Here is a 21,782-nt window from a genome sequence, read left to right as displayed (position 1 = left end):
CCTGTTTCAAATGCACTTTGCACCACAGACAATATGAACCAGAAATATTTGGTCTACAATATTTAATTCTATTTGTCTCAATCAAGAATCACGAGTAATACATTCTCAGATATAGAGAGACAGGAAAGTGATGTTTTTCATATTTTGTGATAGCTTCACATCGATTTATTTTTCAGAATATACTAAAATAAATGTAACCTACTTTTAAGAGCTGTTATTAAATTTTTTCTTTTGCTTCGTGAAAACAATCAGACTGTGGCGTGGAGACTAGACTGGTGTGTCTGATCAGTTGAACTTCATACGCAGATCAAACAAATGTCATAATTCATTTTAGAGACACATTGAAAACCTATATGGAAAATGGACTCTTTTGATTCTGGATTTACATGGCAACATTTGAAACTAGTGGTCGAGCTAACACAGGCAACCATGCAGAAAATTACAACATTCATAGAAATATCAAAGTAATTCTTGTGAGCAGTAATTGCTCAAAGCAAAGAAAGAACGAATAAGAATGGGTACATGGTTTCTGTGTTGGAACTTATTACTGAGTTCATGTTAATAAAACCAGGTCTCTTCCAAACATAATCACGTAAACTATTGGTGTAGGCTTGAAAGAGATTATATTCAGTAAGGTACATGCAGTGTTGAAAATCTCCCTTGGCGTTAAAAAAAAAAAAGTCTGGAAAAAGTCATTTCTCCTCCCTTTTTCTCAATAGCTCGATTTTATGTTAAAGTCCAAGTAAAAACTCTCTAGGATCAGTTTACTTTTTATAACATCATGGCAATATCATATACGTTCTTTCCCCCCCTCCCCATGACCAAATCCTCTGAGTAAAGTATAAAACAAAAAACCTTCCTCCAAGTAAACAGAAAATAAAACCCCGAAACAGAACAAAATAATCTTGAGCAAAGAACTCGGTCATTTTTTTTCTCTTTTTTTAAGGTTGAAAACACTGGCAACATTATTTTCACTTCACTCACTTGACTCATCTACAATGCTAAGTGCTCCCGTGGCTCAAGAGAGAATCCGAGAGAAAGAATTTAAGGACAGCAGTCTCAACCATTTGGCCGGGCAGTGGAAGTGCTTGGTAAATGCAGAACGGAGTGGGCAGGGTGTCCTCCTAAGGGGGAACGCTGCTACACATCGCTGGGTGACCGCGCTCTCTGTGAGAGGCTGGAGGGGACGCAGCCGCAGCAAATAAGACAGAGGGCTTTCTGGATCTCTTGGTTTCTGAAAGCATAAATGACAGGGTTGATGATGGAGTTGTAGGTGGCGGGCAGGAGGGTGGCGTAGGTGTAGATGGAGGGGTAGGTGTAATCAGCTATCAAGGAATAGAGGGTGAAAGGCATCCAGCAAGCAGCAAAGGTCCCCAGAATGATGGCCAGGGTGGAGACCCCCTTCCGGGTGGTCACGTAGTGGGACGTGGCCAGGAAGTGATGCTGCAGGGCTATCTGGTGGGCGTGCCTCATCACAATCTTGCAGATTTGGATGTACAGCTGAAGCATGAGCGCAAACATGAAGAGGAAGGAGACGGAGAGGATGGCCGCGTTGTTCTTGGTGAGAGGTCTGACCACGCTGCAGGTGGACTCGTCTCTGAGGCAGTTCCAGCCCATGACAGGCAGCAGTCCCAGGCAGATGGAGGTCCCCCAGAGCATAATGAGCATGACATAGGTGAATGTGACCGTCCTCTCCGAGTGGTATGTCAGAGCGTAATACAGGGAGAGGTAGCGGTCAACAGTGATAGCCAGCAAGCTGCAGACAGAGGCAGAGAAAGAGGCGACAATGAGTCCAATTGTGACCAGCTTGGTGGCTTCTGACTGAAGCAGGTAGGCAAAAACAAAATTGATGATGAGTCCGATGCCGGCCAGCAAGTCTGCAAGAGCCAGGCTGCCTATTAGCAGGAACATGGGTGCTCGCAGGCTGGGGTTATGGAAGATGATAAGGACCACAATGGCATTTTCACAGGAGATGAGGGTTCCTGAGGTACACAAGACAATGTCCCAGGGGTTGACAACGAGCTCTGGCTCCGGCTCTACAACAGGAACCTGGGAGGAGACGGCCGCCGAGAGGTTCTCCGAAGCGCCAGCATCTAAATAATCCCGAGGCAGCCCGCTTAAATTGACCTTCAGGTCTTCATTCATTTTAACCCCCGTCCTCTTCAACGAAAAGACAGGCTTTTTAATGTTTAGACACAGCAGAGTGACAATCCAAGATCATGCAAAAAACACACAAACAGAAAGCCAGCCCCTACTCAGACACTACCATCAAACGCCACGAGCTTCATGAATTATAAAGTGTTATGGAATTAAACAAAAGGCAAAGTCTCCGTGGTTTCAAACCCACGACCACAAATGCCGTTTGGCGCTGGGGACAACACAGGATAGGACTTGAAAACACGAGCGTGAGTGAGACAGGCACACATGGAACCGCGGCGGTCTGTTTGCTAAAGTGCTGGGAACGCACATCTGAAAATCACATCCTGCATGCTGGAAACGAACCACTGTTTGACATCTGGGCTGCTGCGCCGCAGCGACAAGTCGCGAGCCGGGGGCCGCCATCCTCGATGGAATATTTAAATCGCCTATTTCCATCGACACCGCCCCCCACTCCAAAACAATCCCTCGCGCGCGTGCACACACTCACACACACACACTCCCCCAGCCAGAACAAAGAGGGGTCCCAGACGTCCCCCGTGTGCACAGGGCAGTCGGGCCAGGGTCACAAAAGGCAGGTGTGTGCACTGGGGGTGTGGAGACAGACAGACAGACACACGCGCATGCACTGCCGCCGCTTCCCCGGCGGGGACGGGCGGAGGACGTGAGGGGACAGACACAGCGCCCGGACAGGCGGCGCGCGGGGGCGGGGGGGGTCATCGAGGGGGTCACCTTGCCGCGCCCAGGCCGAGGGGGGTCCTCCGGTGCTTCCGAAGCGCGCGGGCTACTCGTGTCGCATGTCCGCGCCGGGGCCCGCTGCGGCGAGGGGCGGCGGCCGCGCCCGGGAGTGGGCGGGAGGGCGCGGGGCGAGCGCTCGGCGCCAGGTGAGCTGCGGGCGGCAGGTGAGCGGCGGGCTCGGCTCGCGTGCCGGGTTCTCCCCGCCGCGCGCCCGCCAGCCCGCCCACCCGGCCCACACGCTCCCCCGCGCGCGCGCCCCCGCCCCCGCGCCCGCCCGCCCGTGCGCGCCCGGCTGCCGGCCCGGGAGCCCCGGGAGGCCGGCGCGCGCCCCCACGGGTCGGGGCGCACCGGCCGGCGAGGGCGGACCGCGCGCAGCTAGAGCCCCCCACCCCTTCTGGAGGCGGAGATCTGCACCCTCCCGCTCCCTGTCTGCGAACCCGCGTCCCACCGCAGCTGGCGGTCTGGGGCTTGCACTGAGGCGGGGGCAGAGGCTCACCGCCTGCGAACCCGATGACCTATTTCATTCCTGAGGTCTCCCTGGGGAGTCCCAGTCTCTAGCGACCTGCTTCTCCAAGACTTTCCCTAAACTGCCACATCCATAGCCAAAAGAACTGCTTAGGGTGGCGTCCGGGATTAGCAGTAGGGATGCAGGGTGAGCAAGTGGGGGCGGGGGGTGTTGATCTTTAACGCAGCAAAATGATTGGCCAGCTATTTTAGAATTGCCATTGACCACACTGCATCCTGATCCCCAAGGGGTTCCTTTCTTTCGGTGTGTCTTAGATCTGGTTCGTTATTACTCTTCCCCTGGAACATCTGCTTAACTGCATATAAGGTGCTGTTATGTGAATCATCATTATCGTCACACTGGACTTACTAAGTGCTCCTTGAGCTGTGTATTGAAATGGAAATAATTTACTGAGTTCCTGCAGAAGCATCCTGCAGATGCTGGCCAAAACCCATTCATTTAGGTACTGAAGGAGCAATGTTAATTTATTTTTTCATTTTAACGCATCAGTAGGTTCTAAGATTAAGAAACTGATAGCCGTCTGCTGTTATGAGCTCATGTCTCCTCTGGATACAAAACCTAGGGCACCTAGGAGACCTTAAGTTTAAGAATGATCTCCAGCTTAAGGATGGGAGAAAACAAGGCATGATGTTGGGGTTTTTCTTTTCGGCAGTGAAGGTTTTCCTGACTGCCTTTCTCCACGATCACAGAATGGGTCCTGTATGAGTAGAGATGGGCCGCAGAACACGGAACCCTTCCTACCGCGGTATCAACCTCTGGGCATCCTGCCTCCCCCAATGCTCATGGTCATTTCTCACCCCAGCCCTGAAGATTCATCAACCCTTGACTTCTCCTGTCCCATTTCCTCCCATCCAGGAGCTCCTGCCTCCCCCTGCAGGCCAGTTCTCAACTACAGATCAGTAGTTCCCCGGTGGGGCCCAGCCTGCCTTTCCAAACCTCTGTCCCAGAGATCCCGCTCCTGGTCCATGGACTACGCTTTAAAAAGCGAGGGTCTTGTACCCGGTGGGGACGCATCAGAGCCGCTTGTACCCGGTGGGGAGGCATCAGACACCTGTACCTACCAAGAACCATGCTAATTGCTGGGAGCACATATTCAGTATGATGCGATCTTTTACTCACAGGCCTGGATGTGTGGTGGGACAGACGCATAGAAAGGAGCAGTAATACAGGCAGCAAATGCTGTAATGAAGGGATGTATATGTTCCTGCCAGTTTCTCCGTGATGAATCAAAGGAAGTGTTGAAAAATCGTTGTTTGAACATGTATATAGCAGTTTTAGCATGGTACTGTTCAAATTACCCGGTAACACTTTGGAGGTTCACGCGGGCACTGCAGCTCAGGGCAGGCAAATGTGCGGTGCTGGGCAGACACTATTCGAGTCAATAACACGGAGACAGTCCCTGCCCTCCGGAGCTGACAGTGGTGGAATGCACTCCCTCTTTAATGTGCCTGGGAAAGTGTTGGGGAGGCAAGGAGATGCAAGCATTGGGAAGAGAAAAGGTAATGAAGTGGTTGTGTTGTCTTGTGGGTGATATCTGGAGTTAAAGGAAGAAACTGAGCGACCTTCCACCCGGGGCTGGATACGGCCACACGGCAGCGCTGAGGGGCTACGGCTGGGTCCTCCAGATTGCCAACATCAGCTGTGCATTCACAGTTCTGCTCTGTTATGCCTTCACCTTGAGTGATGACTTGTAACAAAACAAACAAAAAAAGAATTTAAACTTTACTGCAAATTCTACATTTATTTGTATATTTGTTAGGACTTTTGTTGCCAAGGGGGCAGCAAACCAATTCAAACTAACTTAATTCAAAAATGGGTATTCTTCCTGGCGTGGCATGGCGGGGGAAGAGCCTGGAGTGACTCCTGGAAAAGAAGGAGAAGCTTCAGAAACAGAACTCCGTGTGCCGAGGCTCCCGGTCAGTCCCCATCTCTGGCTTATTTCTTGTCTTTGCTTCTCTGTGCTCATCAGCCTCAAACTGACCTTTCCTAGACAAGCGTCTCCCATGCAGCCGTGAAAGTGGCCCCAGGCGGCCCCCTGGCTGGCATGCTGAGCCCGTCTTCCTAGCTGGGGAGAGGTGTTCCCATGGAGAACTCTGGCCCAGCCTGCTGTGTGTGCCCAGCTCTGAACCGACCGTGAGGCTGATGGAAAGGTATGAATCTGTTGACAAAGCCTGGAGCATACATAGAGTCTTGCAGGGGTGGGGCTCCATCTGAACTTTGCTGAATGGATACTTCCCCACAGGAAAAGTGAAGTGGGAAGCCAGAGGGCCTCTGCAGCTTGGAATCCGGTGGGCAGATCAGGAGGGTTTGCATGGGTTTTAAAGTAGCAGTCTGCAAGGCTACCTTCTCAATTCCTCCACCCTCCATCATAGGACACTAGAGCAGATGCCTTCAGTAGGTGAGGTTTCCTGTCTTTTCATCATTTACATTTTTGTTGCTTTTTTTTTTTTTTAATGTAGCTTTGGCCAGAAACCTTAAGCACAACCTGGCATTTTCACAACCCATACTAACAATTACTGTTCTCAGTGAGAAAGGCTCTGTGCCCATCGTAAATGCACACAAGGTCTTTGCTAAATTGGACCCTGTACCCACATTTCCTGGCTCTTCCTTGCGAATGAATTTACAGATTGTGGGGCTGTCCCAGATTACCGGCTGGAGCAAGTCATAAACGGAGCCAGGGCTGTATGGAGGACGTGGTGTCTTTGTCGAAATGCTGCTGGTCGGTTTCTCCATTACCTGTGTTAATGACTGCGCGTCAGTTTCTATGTATTCGATTAACTGTTGCGCTCATCGGAACCGAGATGAGCTGCACCTCATTCTGCCCAGCCAAGACTTATATCACACCTGAGAATAAAACAGACTTCAAATTAAAGTTTAATTTTTATTTCTTTCTCTAACTTACAGTAAGCTTTTTTTTTTTACAGTACAGTCTACATGTAGGAACTGCATGTTTCACAAACGTGCAGGTTGAGGCAGGGATGCCAAATGAATTTATTGATGCCGTCTCTAACCAGCCTGAGAAATAGAATATCACCACTGCCCCAAAGCAGTCCTTCTGTCTCCACTTCTGTTATTATCCCCACTAGGAAAAGGAAACCACTGTGCTCAAGTTTAATGCCGTAGATTGGATTTGCCTGTTTATGAACACTCCATAAAGGGAATCACACAGTATGTATGCTGCTGTGTCTGACTTCTTTCACTCAACATTATTTCTGTGAGATTAGGAGTTGATTTGTTATGTGGATTAGGAGTTGATTCTTTTTCCTTGCTCTGTAGTATTTATCACATACTGTGCCACAATTTCTTAATCCATTCTCCTACTGGTCACTTTGTGTTGCTGTCTGGTTTTGGCTATCGTGAAGAAAACCATGATGAACATCTTGGTACATGTCATTTATTTTTTTTAAAGATTTTATTTATTTATTTGACAGAGATCACAAGTAGGCAGAAAGGCAGACAGAGAGCGAGGAGGAAGCAGGCTCCCTGCTGAGCAGAGAGCCTGATGCAGGGCTCGATCCCAGGACCTTGAGATCATGACCTGAGCTGAAGGCAGAGGCTTAACCCACTGAGCCATCCAGGCGCCCCTGTACATGTCATTTAATGCAGATATGTGTGCATTTCTATTAGGTATGTTCCTAAGATTTGATCAAAGTATATTTTAATATTTAAGTCTCTATTTAAACAAACTCTGACTGCTACTTAAAGGCAATGAGGGTTCTATAAAAAATCATAACATACCCCTCCTTTCCCTTTTATAAGACCCTCCAAACTTCCCATTTTAATAGAGAAGGAACATATTTTATGGGAATAACAAGGAGATAACAAAAGGAAGGACACACCCCAAAAAGACAATATTCAGTCTGAGATTCTGTGTGAGAAAGAAGATTCTGTTGTCAGTGGTAACATCGCCTCATTTCTGCACATATTTTTATGTTTTTAGAATTGTATTAATTAAAAAAATAGAAGTCTTTTTCTGATTATAAAATAATACATATTCATTACAGAAAGTTTGCTGCCTGCAATTAAAACTAAAAAGTAAAATTATCTGTACTCTCAAATCCAGAGAGAGACACTATGAACTTTTTTTTATAATATGCATTTTTAATGCATTTGTTGGAGTTTTCTTTTTTCCCAGAGTAACTCGAGGAATTACTTTCAGAAGTATTTTATACTCATTATTGTATGGAGAAATCGTTTTAAATGTTCTTTGGATTTTGAGCCACTGGTCGGTCATCTCCGCGTCTTATGATGTAAGTGGCCAGGCAGGGACACTTCCTGTTCACCCTCAGATGTCCATCGACCCTCCGTCTCCAGCACTGGCCTTTCCTGCAGGACCTCCTGCTGCCTCTCTGTCCCTGTGGGAGCTGAACAGTGGCCCCCAAAGATAGCCATGTCCTGACCCCTGGAATCTGTGAGTATTACCTTATATGGCAAAAGGGATTTTGTAATGTGGAAGTGATGAAGCATCTCCAGATGGGCAGATTACTCTGGATTATCCAGGTGAGCCCTAAATATAATCACAAACTTCCCCCTTTTTTTTTTTTTAAGTAGGCTCCACATCCAGCACGGAGCCCAACACAGGGCTTGAACTCACAACCCTGAGATCAAGATCTGAGTAGAGATTATTGACAGTCAAACACTTAAGCGACTGAGCCACCCAGGGGTTCCACAAACGTCCATTTGAAGGATATTTTTTGAAGACAGAGGAAGGGACCCAGGAGCCAAAGGGTGTAGACAGCCTCTGGGAGCTGGAAGGAGCAATGGAATGGATCCTCTCTGGAGGTCTAGAAAAAACACAGTTGTAAGGACCCACTTTTGACTTCTTACCTCCAAAATAAATTTAGGGTTTTTTTTTTTTTCAAAGATTTTATTTATTTATTTGTCAGAGAGAGAGAGGGAGAGAGAGCAAGCACAGGCAGACAGAATGGCAGGCAGAGGCAGAGGGAGAAGCAGGCTCCCTGATGAGCAAGGAGCCCGATGTGGGACTCGATCCCAGGACGCTGGGATCATGACCTGAGCCGAAGGCAGCTGCTTAACCAACTGAGCCACCCAGGCGTCCCCAGGGTTTTGTTTTTTTTTTTGATACACACCATGACTAACTAAAGTCTGTCGTCTCTATCAGCGTTCACTTATAGTGTTGTACATTCTACAGGTTTTAGCAAATTCGTAATGGCATGTCTCCATCATCATAGCATCATACAGAGCAGCCCTGAAAATGTCCTTTGCTGCACCTGTCCTTCCCTCCCACTTCCCCCAATCCCTGTCCACCACTGATCTTTTTACACTATCTGTGGTTTGCCTTTTCCAGAATGTCATGTACCTGCAACCCTACCATACGGAGCCTTTCTGAACTAGTTTCTTTCGCTTAGTAACATGGGCGCAAGTGTTGGTCACGGGGTGGGGAGGAGGCGAGTCTGCACCTCTTGGTAGAATCCTGAGACTTTCTCTCAGGTGCGACATCAGAAGCATGGAGGGTCAGGAGCCGGGCACTGTGTCTGTGCCAGGGCCACCCCCTGAGGGGCAAGGCCAGCATTTCCTCCTAAGGTAGATGGGCATGGGATGAGAGGGAAGCTGAACCTGTTTTTGGGGACTCCTCACATCACTAGAGGACGCCTTGAGGTCATCTAAATTTTAACACTCAAGCCAGTAGAGGGCTACTATTTGGGTATAAAGAGGAGGTGTTCATGGGGCAACCCATTCAAGCTATAGACTGAAGAGAGATTTCTCTCCTCCAGCCTTGTAACAAAGGACCGCCAACCCTGAGTTGGACCTCGTAGCCAGGAACAGTCCCATGTCGCTGACTCAACGGTGTCATGCACCACTGGGCAGAGGTCATGGAAAGTTCTTTTCTTGGGCCTTGACACTCTGGCTGTGTTTGCACGGGAACTCAAGGAGAGAAATGGACTGATCAGGCTTGGTATTGATTTTTTTGAATCATTAAAGAGCGAGCACTGTTCACACAACGTAAATGCTTTGTATTTGAGCTGAAGAGTTAAACATCTTTGCAGACAAGCTTTACAACACGCACTTTCTTTGCAAAGAAGCGTTCCTAGGGGACCTACCCCTGGATGCCTCATGAATCATGTGTTCTCAGCCTCTCTCTTTTCTTGCGACCTACATTTCATTGTATCTGATGGACTTCCCTAGGAGGTTTGGAGGAAATGTATGCTGTGAGCAAAGATGCAGGCTTTTCTTCTAATGTGGTTTTAAAATGCTGGCACGCTCCTACTGAATGCTCCTTCTTTCTTTAAAGGAAGTAATGGAAAGATCCTCGGCAGGTAGCTAGAAGTAGAAAAACAGTATTTTGCTGATGTGCTACTTGGTTTCCAATTTTTCTTTTACTATGTCAGGAGGCCCAGGGAGCCAATTATAATCAATACATCTTAGCCAAAACATGATTGTTTGGCATGTCCCCCATCCTGTGGTTCTTGAAATGCTGGCTGAAAATGCTGGTGAAAGAAACAGGAGAAGGGACAGGAAGAGAGGAAGAAATAACCAGGTCCCAGGGTGCTGGCTCACCACCCCGCTCTCAGCTTATGTAGAATGAACTGTATCTTCCCCTCTATGTGATTCCCTCAGCAGCACAAACAGGTTGCAGCTGCTAAATTTACAGGCCGACTTCTGCAAGGTGTATACACAGGTGTGACCCTGTGTGACTAGGGCAGCTTTGGCAGCAGTCTCGGTAACAGTGAAGGAGAATGATTCGTTCTGAGTTGGTGTCTCTGCATGAGGCCTGCCTAGCTCAGGGTAATGTGTGGTGGGTAATTAATGCATGTTTTGCCTGGCAACAAAATTGACTTGTCCTAACTCTTGATGGTTCTGCACTGGAGGCTCACATTTCTGACTGCTTTGCAGCCGACTGAGTTTATGTCAATTATGGAAGATCGACAGAACTTTGGATTCCTTGGGTTGGTAAATTTCACCACCAGCAGCAAACAATGACAAAATGGGGAGACTGACATGGGGTTTCCAAACTCTTATTTTGCTGGAATAAGTTCATTTAAGCAAGCAAACTTTATTATTATCTTATATTAAACAGACATTTTTAGCATACACACACACAAATACATACACATAAAGATGAATCTCGAACACCAGGAGAGCGCTTTAAGTGAAATACATCTGATTTAATGAAAACTCCCGGCATGGTTCTGATTTTTGAAGAACACCCATTTTCCAGATGGGTGGAAACATCACAGCCCAGACTGGTCAGAAGATGGCTCTTGAAAATCACTGAAAGACGTGATGGTTTTGTATCTACTCAAAGAAATCCTGGAAGAGTTTTAATACTTTCTGTCACATCCACAGGGAAAATGCACAGGGAGGGTTTCCAGATATACACAGTTTTCTCTTAGGCACTCAGGAACATTCTTCACCTCTCCAAACTCATAGCCCGTGTTTAGGGAACACCCAGCCTGTGTCACGAGCTCTTCACTTTATGGGGATGAGAAGGACTCAGTCCCTGCCACCGTGTTCTGTGTTGTCATCGGTGAAATGGCCAGCTAGCTGCCTCCCACGAAGGCTTCCGTAGTGACATTAATTTCTCTGTGAATGTACTGTGGTTTGGGGAGAGCTACATTAACTAGACTGATGCACTTGCATTAAATGTCAGCTATCGTATAATAAATATTTACTGTCTCGGGAGCCAAGGGTGCACAGACCGCTTGACCTTGAGCAAATAAGCCACTCATCTATTTGTAAAATGAGAAGGTTTATAGCATCTACCTCCTAGGGCTGGTGTGTGACGCGAGATAAAGCACACAGTACGCTTATCCCAGCCTGGCACAAAGCTGAGGGTCTGCACACCAGAGTTATGATCACTGCCATGGCCATTGGCAGTGTACGTCACCTGCCTGTCCCCTGTGTGAGCAAGGATTTGGGTGATTCCTCTCTTTCAGCTGCCCTGGCCAGACACCGGGGCAGCCTCCTTGGAGTCATCGCCCACAAACCCCCCGCAACCTGTCAGGAAGTCCTGTTGATCCTCCCTTCAGAATACTTCCAGAATCCCTAAGTGTCAAAACTCTGAGGTAAGCGAGATGTCCTTCAGTAGGTGAAGAAATAAATAAACTGCATACATCCAGACAGTGGAATATTATTTATCACTTAAAAAAAAAAAAAAGAAATAAAGCTCCCAGGCCACAAAAAGACAAGGGGGAAATTTACACTGCACGTCACTCAGTGAAAGAAATCAGTGTGAAAAAGCTACATGCAGCCGTATGACATTCAGGAAAAGGCAAAATTATGGAGACGTAGGAAGATCAGTGGTTGCCGAGGGTTTGGGGGAGGGAGAGATGAATCGTGGAAGCCCTGAAGATTTTTAGGGCAGTGAAACTACTCTGTGTGACCCTGCAATGGGGGATTATACATTTGTCCAAACCTACAGAATGTACAACACCAAGAGTGAATGCTAATGTCTATTACGGACTTTAGGTGTTAATGACGTGTCAGTGCAGGTTCATGGGTGGTAACGAATGGACCACTATGGTGAGGGATGTTGGTAATAGGGAAGCCGTGTGCATGTGGAGGGGAGGGGTATATGGGAACTTTTGGCTCAATTTTGCAGTGGACCTAAAACACCTCTAAAAACTGTCTATTTTTAAAAAGACTGAGAGGGCGCCTGGGTGGCTCAGTGGGTTAAGCCTCTGCCTTCGGCTCAGGTCATGATCTCAGGATCCTGGGACCCAGTCTGGCATCGGGCTCTCTGCTCAGCAGGGAGCCTGCTTCCTCCTCTCTCTCTCTCTTTGCCTGCCTCTCTGCCTACTTGTGATCTCTCTCTCTGTCAAATAAATAAATAAACAAAATCTTTAAAAAAAAATAAAAAGAAATGTTACAGGAGATGAATTCAAGTAGTGAATTAACTATTAAGTGATCAAATAAAAATTATAAAAAAGGAAAAAAATATGGCTTCTCACCTTCTCCTCCTTCCACTGCCATCACCTTCATCCAATGACTGTCATCTCTTTCCTGGATTTTGCCAAGGGCTTTGCAGTTTCCCCACCGTGTTCTCACTCTCTTGCAGCCTGTTCTTCATGCACCTCTGTAAAGTCATCTTCCTCCTCACCAAAGCCCTCAATGGGGCCCCCGATCACCCAGAGTGAAGCCAGGTCCTCATGCTGTCCTTAACCATCCAGCCCTCGTGTCACCGTCCTTCCTGCCGGCACCAGGCTCTTCCGCAATGCCCCACCACTGGCCCCTGCCTCCCTCAGGTCTTCCCTCAAATGCCACATTTCAGTGAGGCCTCAGCCCTCTGTCCACACTGTGGGCCCCCAACACACCACAGTGGTCCTCCTCCTACTTTATTTCTCTCCTTCGCGCTGATGACCACTGATATGCTAGGCGTTGTCTTTCTTTCCCTCTTGTTTATCTGTGCCCTCCCCACAATACTACCTCCTCCATTTGGTTCCTTGTTGTTTCTCTGGTGCCTAGAAGGTGGCCTGGTGTGTGGAAGGGCCTTATGTCCGACGAGTGGATTATGGAATTGGGAGGGGAAGTTAGGAGACTGGGATGTTGCAAGGTGGGACTGACATCTTGTATCTCACTGCAGGGCAGGTCTTCCCAATGTATTGGGGACACTAAGTGTCTGATGACCAAGCAAGCCTCTCCATGGCCTACTTAATGGGCCTCAGCTGACTGAGAAATGCCCCCTCACAGTGATGTGTTCTTTCAGCCATGCCCATCTATGGGATCAGGTTTGAGGCAAGTCCTGCTGTCTTCAGAGGCCTTTGGTCTTTTTCAAGTAACTTTTCTTGATGCCAGTGGGGGAAAGATGGTGCTATGGGTTGGATTGTGTCCCTCTAAAATTCATACGTTGCAGTTCTAACATCCAGTACTTCAGAACATGACTGTATTTGGAGACAGGGTCTTTCAAGAGATGATTAAGTTCAAGTAAGGTCATGAAGGTGAGCCTCACAATCTGACTGGGCTTCTTACAAGAGAAGGAGACTAGGGCACAGATGCACACATAAAGAGGGAAGACCAAGGGAAGACAGGGAGAAGATGTAGATACCACTAGCCAAGGAGAGAGGTCACAGAAGGAACCAGCCCCACTGACACCTTGATCTTGGACTTCTATCCTTCAGAACCATGAGAAAATAAGCTACTGTTGTTTCAGCCACCCAGCCTGGGGTACTTTGTCATGACAGCTCAGGCAGACTAATACAGATGAGTCCAAGCAGAGGACAGATTCTGACAGGAAAACAAGTTTTTCCAGAGGGTTTGAAATTGGTCTAGAGCAGAGCTTTCTGATTGGTGTCAAGGAGCCTGACTATTCCACATGGTACTAGTACATGCTTGGAAAATAAACCAGGTGCTGTTGATGTCTAGACATGTCTCCTTGCCCCTCAGGCCCACTAGCCAACTCCCAGCAAGCAGTACCTACATCTCTTACCTGAGAACTTTCTTTGGTCTAGAGCCCGCCTTGCCACCTGCACTGCAGACTGGAAGTGCTAGGAAGTGTATGGCCTTGGAGCGGCCATCTGCAGATGACTGACAAGGACTGGGATATACATACCCCAGCTCCCTCCTCCCTGGGTCTCAGGTAACTCAGTCGCCATAATCTCCTCAGACTGAAGAAGCCACCACAGCTGGGATGACGGGTAAATGGCTATGGTTGCATTGTTCACTCCGTTTTAGGTTTGTCAGGGACTCCTCCAGCGCAGAGAGCTTTCTCTGGGTTGCCTTCTTGTTGGGAGATTTCAAAGTCAAGCTCTGTGACTTGTTTCCCTGTGGTTTAACCATGTCCCTGGTGCATGTTTTCCTTTGACTCTTGGAAGGTCTAAGATCCAGACACTCACAGTGGGAACGCTTTAGTCAGCTGGGGCTGCCAGAGTGAAATGCCACAGCCTGGGTGACTGAAACACAAGTTTATTTTCTCACAGTTCTGGAAGCTGGAAATCCAAGTTTAAGTTCCTGCTGAGTTTGGGTTCTGATGAGAATCCTCTTCTGGCTTGCAGATGGCTGTTTTCTCACTAAGTCCTCACACGGCCTTTCTTTGGGACATATATGCAAGTGGAAAGAGTGAGCAAGCTCTCTGTGTCTCTTCTTACAAGGACACAGATCCTATTGGACTAGGGCCTCACCCTTATGGCCTCATTTAGCCTTAATTACACTATGAAGGCTCTATCTCCAGATTCAGCCACACTGAGGGCTAGGGCTTCAAATCATGAATTTTGAGGGGGTACAAATGTTCAGTCCATGACAGGTAATGAGCTTCTAAAAACATGCTTATTGCAGTTTTCTCTTTCTTGTCTCACTTCACCCCTATGTGTTTCCTAGGAATAGATCCAAAATAAATTACTTATACTAAATCTTTGTCTCAGGGTCTGCTTCTGAGGAAACCCAAACTAAGAAAAGCTGAATCCTGCATGCCCTCCTAGGAATATCATAGCACTTGGTAGCATATCAAAGGCTGTAAGAAATCCTCCATAAAGAAACATTTCTTTGAATTTAACCCAGAGTTTTACAAGCTTTCTTCTCAGGGAAACCTTTCCTTATCTCCCTTGGAATATTCTTTTTTTTTTTTTTTTTTTAAGATTTTGTTTATTTATTTGTCAGAGAGAGAGAGAGCAAGCACAGGCAGACAGAGTGGCAGGCAGAGGCAGAGGGAGAAGCAGGCTCCCTGCCGAGCAAGGAGCCCGATGCGGGACTTGATCCCAGGACGCTGGGATCATGACCTGAGCCGAAGGCAGCTGCTTAACCAACTGAGCCACCCAGGCATCCCTCCCTTGGAATGTTCTTGAACATTCCCAGAATTTACCTGGAAATGCTGTTGTGGGGTTGGTGAAAGTCAGAAATGGACGTAGTTTGTTTATTTTATGACTGTTGCTGGATGAGCAGGGTGAGGTTGGGGCGGACCCACAGGACACCAAAGTCCTTTTAAGTTGAGGAATGTATCTGAGGGAAGAGGTCAGTGTCTGCACTGGGCAGCACTGGCCATCAGCATTGATAATTCATTCAGGGGAGCCTGGGTAGCTCAGTTGCTTGGGCGTCCGACTCTTGATTTCAGCTCAGGTCATGATCTCATGGTTGGGAAATTGAGCCCCAAGTCAGGCTCCACGATCAACCCAGAGTCAGCTTCAGATTCTCTCTCCCTCTGCCCATCCCCCTCCTCACTCTAAAATAAATAAATAAATAAATAAATAAATAAATAAATAAATTCTTAAGAAAATAATTCCTTCAAAGGCATTGGGCTAGAAGCTCCTCAAGAGGGCTCAAAGACCCTCAAGGCCATGACTTTCATCACAGGGCTCACAGTAGGGAGGGAGAAAGAAGAGCGAGCACAAATTTCAGTAGTCACCTGCTGTGATCAGCATCATAACTGCTCCACCTGACTCTTGGGAACGTTAAGCATGGAAAAGAGAAGGGGTCACATATCTGCCTTGAGCTGAGCCCCCAGATGCTTCCGAGGTGCTTCAGCTCTGGTCTTCGGTCATGGGACAATGCTTTATTCATCTATTGTCAGATTTATTAGAATTTCAGTCAGCTACCTCTGCGGCCACTAAAAATGTCTCTTTCATTTCCCCTGAGATGAATCAGATTAAATGATGTTGAAATAATATCTTCAGCCCAACAATGAATTGTACATATTCATATTCCAACTCTTTAAAAGTGTGATTTATGGGCTAATATTCTTCCCATTAAAATTAAATGGCATAAAATTTGAATTAGCTCAATTGAATTCATTTCCTTCTCTAACGTATTTATCTATGACTCAGAGAAGCACAGGCAAAGGCCATCTTGGTTTTGTTCAGTAAGACACAGTTAGCTCCATGCTCCCTAATTTGGACTTTGAAAGTACCCCTGGGCCTGGAGGGAGTAAAAAAACCCCATCTACCACCCTGAGTCTACTTAGCTTGGAAACAGGGATAAAAATGGTACCAGTTTCATAGGGTTTGTATTTTAAAATTGAATTAATTAATGCACATGAAACTCTTAGAGCAGAGCCTGGCATGTGATAGGTGCTCATGAAGTACTTGATAGTAAGATACTGTTTTTTCATTCCTGAGAATTTCCTTCCATTCAGGCACAAGGATAAGTACCCAAGGATTGGACTGGGAGCCAAAGGACCCTATTCTGGTCCCTAACTCGGGGATAAGCTAGCCCTCATCCTTTTGCGTGAGTCTTAAACTTTCCAGTTCATAACAGCAGCAATGCCTTTCCAGGTCTGGGGAGGTGCTAGGCACAGCTGACATTCTGGGGTGTGATCTGGGCTAGGGAGCTTGATTTTCAACCCCAGCACACTGATGCTTGTTTAGGCCCCCAAGATACAAAGAAAATGAGCTGACAGATTTTCATATAATACACTTGGTCTCAAAGGCAAGGTCTCTGCTGTCTTTCTGTGGTTCAGCCCAGCCCTTGAGTCACCCACGTTTCTGGTAACCCTGGACTGATAGGAGGGTTCATTGTCCAGGATGGGTGTAAAGAAGTCAGGAGGTCTCACCTCCTGCTTCTGAATGAGCAGAACATTTTCACCTTTCTCTGCTGACACCCATGAGGTTCCAGACCCTTTGAAAATGCCAGGTCATTTCAGACCTAAGGGCTGTAGGCACAGCAATTTACTCATAGAATATTGCAACTGGAAAGAATCATGGAGACCACCACTTCAACTGCCTTAAGTCACAGAAGAGGAAAGGATTCATTCCTCATTCCCATCTGCATTCTCTTCACTGCACACGCCTTTGGCTTGATTATGTATTACTGAGTGCTGATCCCTCATTACTCCTGATGTAAATTCTATGGTACCTAAAGGAAGGGGAAGTTTTAAATTAACCTCAACCAACCAGAATGACTGCCACTCTAGAATTCTCAATGAGAAAGTGGGGGTTTTCACTGAGCTCTTTGAAGAATGAGTCAAATGACAAAGATAACATGACCTTTAGTTCTCAAAATAAATAAATCCCTGTGCATTTTAAAGGTTTATCCATACTCAGCCAGTTCTTTGTTGAGAATCACTAATCTGGGGCAAAAGTGGGGGTTTTCAAACCACCCTTGCAATCCATTAGTGGATCATGAAATCAGTGAGCAGAATTTCTTAGAAAATAATATCTGGATTAAGCTAATATGTACAAGAGCTCAAGAATGCTTCCCCAAGGGGTGTCTGGCTGGCTCAGCCAGTAGAGCATGTGACTCATGATCTCAAGGTCATGCGTTCAAGCCCCACATTGAGTGCAGAGATTACTTAAATTAAATCCATTATCATCATTTTTCAGACGAAGACACACGTGGTCCACATGGATTAATCGTCCTGCTCCCACCCACCAGCTGAGTCTTAGGAAAAAGCAGAATTTGTCTTGAGCTCACTGACCCAAGATGTTCTCTGCTATGTGCCTGGCTTTCTCCAAGTTCCCATTAAAGCAGAGCTGTCTCCTTGGGTCCCTACAAGATTCTATCCTTACTAAAAAATTTGGATTTTGTTTAGCAAATAGTATTTATTTTTGCAGGAAAGTGGGCTAACCCATTTTATATTATTTTTTTAAAGGTTATATTTATTTATTTGAAAGAGGGATAGATAGTGAGAGAGAAAGAGAGCGCCTGAGCAGGGGAAGGTGCAGAGGGAGAAGCAGACTTCCCAATGAGCAGAGAGTCCAACACGTGCTCGACCCCAGGACCCTGGGATGATGACCTGAGCCAAAGGCAGATGCTTAACCAACTGAGCTACCCAGGTGCCCCCATGGACTAACCCATTTTAAAAAGATTTATTGTGAGGGTTGAAATAAAAGAGGTTTTCTGGTGGATATTTTTGTCAATTAGGAATGATTGTATCTATTAGAACACTCCCATCTCAGTTTCTGAGAATTCTAGTGGACTATTCATTTTCATGGCTTCCTGTCCCCCTACCCCAACCCGTCCCACCCCCATTCTTTAGCATCATGTTGAGTACACATGTGAACTTGAATCTGTTTCAGAATTGCCTGAGTGGAGGGAGTATTACTATTACCCTGCTGTTCTGGGAGAGGTCCCAATGAAGCTTGGGAGTTAGAGGAACTCATGTTTTAATCTAGTTTTGGGGAAGCATTCTTACATAGATACACCACATTTTGTTTATTGCTTCCATTTTTTTTTTTAATTTAGGTAATCTCTACACCCAAGGTGGGGCTCAAACTCACATTATTGACCAGTTAGATGGGTTAGCCAACCCAACTTAGCTCAGCAAATTATGATGTATTTTGACCTTTGGAGTAAAACATACCTGAGTTCACCTCTCAGTTCTACCATAAACTAACAACCTTGGAAACTTTTGTAATCTCATCAAGTCTCAATATTTCCATCATTCATCCAACAAATATTTCTTGAGAGCCTAATAGGTGCCAGGAATTGTGCTAGGGGAAAGAGCAGAGCAAAATAGTCCCTGCTTTCATGGAGTTAAAAATATATGGGAAAAGAGATTCATTGCACAAATAGTCATTTAATTATAATTGGAGTGAATCATCAAAGAAATGTTATAGGGTTAATAAAATGGAAATATTCAATATCATAGGCTCATTCAATAAAGTAATACTATAAAGTTAATCAATAAAAAATATTTTAAGATTCTTTGAGACCAGTAAAACCCAATTGATTAACATAGGGAGGACAAGAGAAGCCACTTTGAGGAAGTGATTTTTTGAGGCCATCCCTGAAGAAGGTGACACAGAGGGGTGGAGGTGGCAGTGGGGGGGAAAAGGTTCTATGTGGACGATAGCACATACAAAGGGCCTGAGTCCACTCAGGTCACAGAGCATAAGGTGCATAAGGGGAGAAAGTCAAGGCAGCCTATTGACTGGAGCTGGAGGAAGCATATGGTGAGGGGTGGAATCTGAGGGCTTTCAGGAACAGGAAACAATACCTACCTGGTAGGGCTGCTGTGAAAATTAATGAGTTAAGGTGTCCAATATACCTAAACTGTTTGAACATGAAAAATGAATAGCTATTACTAAGGGAGCCTTTACTAATTTACAAAGTGTAGCTGGAAGCCCTTATTTTGGAACACGCCAAAATTTCTGTAGCCAGTGTTTCTCCCCCAGAGAATCAGAAAATAGCATGAGCATCACCTGCTTGGGACCCAACCCCAGGAAGCACCCCTGCTTCCTCTTTTCCTTACAGCTCGCATTGAATCCATAGCTCTACTTCCAACAGACACCTGCAACCACTCCACCTCGCCCACCTCCACTAGTGGTGTCCTAATGTCCATCCCAGACTTGGGGCGAGTTCCCTGGGAAACTATCTAAGATGGGGGTTTGCATTTTGGACAGTTACTGGAATCAACACATGCAAGGGTGGGGGCAAGGAAAGGAGGCCTGGACAGAGGGAGCCTTGAGGTTCAGTGATACCAGAAACCTCCGCCAATCCCAAGGGGAAGTTCTGGATGGCTCCGGATTGCCCCAGATCGAGGGGAGAAGACCTGGTCTTTGCACACTACTCTTCAGGGACCAATCACCGGCTACAGGCTGGCCTTCCGGGAGGCAGCTCCCCAAGAGGAACTCAACTGTGAGTTGTGGGCAGCCAGCTGGAAAGGATGAATGTTCTGGCCAAAAGGGGTATGTCTGCCTCCTCTAGAAAGTGAGCTCCCAGGAAGGCAAGCAAGTTGTCTGTTCACCAATATATCCCCAGGGTCTAGAATAGTAGGTGCTTAGTAAATATATGTCTAGTGGAAGCCAATTATTATTTTATAATTCAACCAATTATTTTGAGAACTGGGAGTGGGATATGAGTTTCTCATAGTATTACTGGTGGGACTTTCAAAGGAAAGAGCACAAGAGAGGACAGAAAACAGAGGACATATTTTTTAAAAAATATTTTATTATTTTTTTTATTTGACAGAGAGAGAGATCACAAGTAGGCAGAGAGGCAGGCAGGAAGCAGGCTCCCTGATGAGCAGAGGCCTGATGTGGGGCTCGATCCCAGGACCCTGAGATCATGACCCAAGCCGAAGGCAGAGGCTTTAACCCACTGAGCCACCCAGGCGCCCCCAGAGGACATATTTTTAAGGTGAAAACCCATGTAGTGTTATTACTCTCACAGATACTGTAAAAAGGATTATAGAGCTACTGTAAAACAGTGATCTCCACTGTGGATCTCAGCCCCAGGGATTCTGATTTTGTTTGACTGAAGGGCAGGCCTGGGCATTTGGGTTTTAAAAATCTCCCAGGGGATTCTGTGGGAACAAGGTTGAGAAACAGCGTCGGAAAAGGTGGAAAGGGCTTGACAGTTGCATTTGACTCAGCAGAGACTCCATCAAGGAATAATTGTGCGCATTGTGAACCCTCACTCCTGTGCGCAACAATGGAGTGGATGCCGATGCTGGGGCCAGAGGTATCAATAGGGCCAAGAAATCAGGGTGCACAGGCATTTAAGAGAAACTTGACCTTCATGGAATTTAGCAATTTGCCAACAGCTGTGACCAAAGACCCCTGGTTCATTTGACAATGGCTCCTGCTTTTATTTATCATGAAGAGAGTGGAGGGGGGAAAATAAAAACCCTAAAGAAAAAAAATCCCAAAGAAAACCAGTTGCACCTGTTTCTATAAATGATAACTGTGTCCTAGTTTTCTTACAGCTGAGATTCACTTGGTGTCCCTCTTTCAAAGTCATTCCTGCTGTAAATTCATAATGTTTACACACAAAAGCAAACTGGATGAGCCTGTTTTGACGATTTTCTTCGAGAAGGGGATTGCTCCCATTTGTTGTTGTTGTTCCTCTTGCTTTTTAATTTTAGGTGTATGTGAACCCCTGGTTCTGTCATTTGGGGCTCCCATTAGTACCTGAAGCAGAAAGCATTTCTGCCACCCAGGAGCTATCTTCGTTTGCATCAGCCATTCTTTGCTTACTGTGGTAGTAATACAGTATCCAACATGGGCCATTTTATCAGTTTGTAAGTGTGTGGTTCAGGAGCAGCGTGCGTACTCACTTTGTTGGGAGGCTGTCACGCCCCGCCCACTTCCGGAACCCCTTCGTCTTCCCAAATAGAAACCCGGCACCCATGAAACAACAGGTCCCTAGTATTCCCTTGTCCCCTCCCTGGCCCCTGACGGCCAATTTTACTCTTTGTCTCTGGGAATGTGACTGCTCAGGGTTCCTCTTGTGAGTGAACCGTACAGTATTTGTCCTTTCGGGTCTGGCTTATTTATATGTCCCCAAGGCTCATGCATGTTGTAACGTGTCAGATTTTCCTCCCCACCCCCCCCGCCTTTTTTTGTTTTAGGAGCTCGTTTTCGTTTTTATTTTTTATTTTTTTTTTCAATTTTTAAAGATTCATTTATTTTCTTTTTTCTTTTTAAGTAATCTCTATACCCAATGTGGGGCTCGAACTCATGACCCTTAGATCGAGAGCCACATGCTCTACTGACTGAACTAGCCAGGTTCTTTTTTTTTTTTTTTTTTTTTT

The 21,782-nt window shown here is 46.4% G+C and overlaps 1 protein-coding gene across 1 annotated transcript; it reads right to left on the bottom strand.

The window, feature by feature from the left end:
- Positions 1-1,140: 1,140 nt before the first annotated feature.
- On the bottom strand, positions 1,141-2,363 carry LOC111159934 (G protein-coupled receptor 12). Its single transcript, XM_022522622.1, has one exon. The coding sequence runs from the start codon at positions 2,143-2,145 to the stop codon at positions 1,141-1,143; it is 1,005 nt and encodes a 334-aa protein (XP_022378330.1). The 5' UTR covers positions 2,146-2,363.
- Positions 2,364-21,782: the final 19,419 nt, after the last annotated feature.

This window comes from Enhydra lutris, unplaced genomic scaffold, assembly GCF_002288905.1.
Source record: "Enhydra lutris kenyoni isolate GAN:26980312 unplaced genomic scaffold, ASM228890v2 scaffoldscaffold71, whole genome shotgun sequence".
Taxonomy (NCBI): Eukaryota; Metazoa; Chordata; class Mammalia; order Carnivora; family Mustelidae; genus Enhydra; species Enhydra lutris.
This window is presented reverse-complemented; position numbering and strand designations above follow the sequence as displayed.

Excerpts from the sequence above, each read along its gene's own strand:
- LOC111159934 (XM_022522622.1), bottom strand. The coding sequence starts at position 2,145 with ATGAATGAAGACCTGAAGGTCAATTTAAGCGGGCTGCCTCGGGATTAT.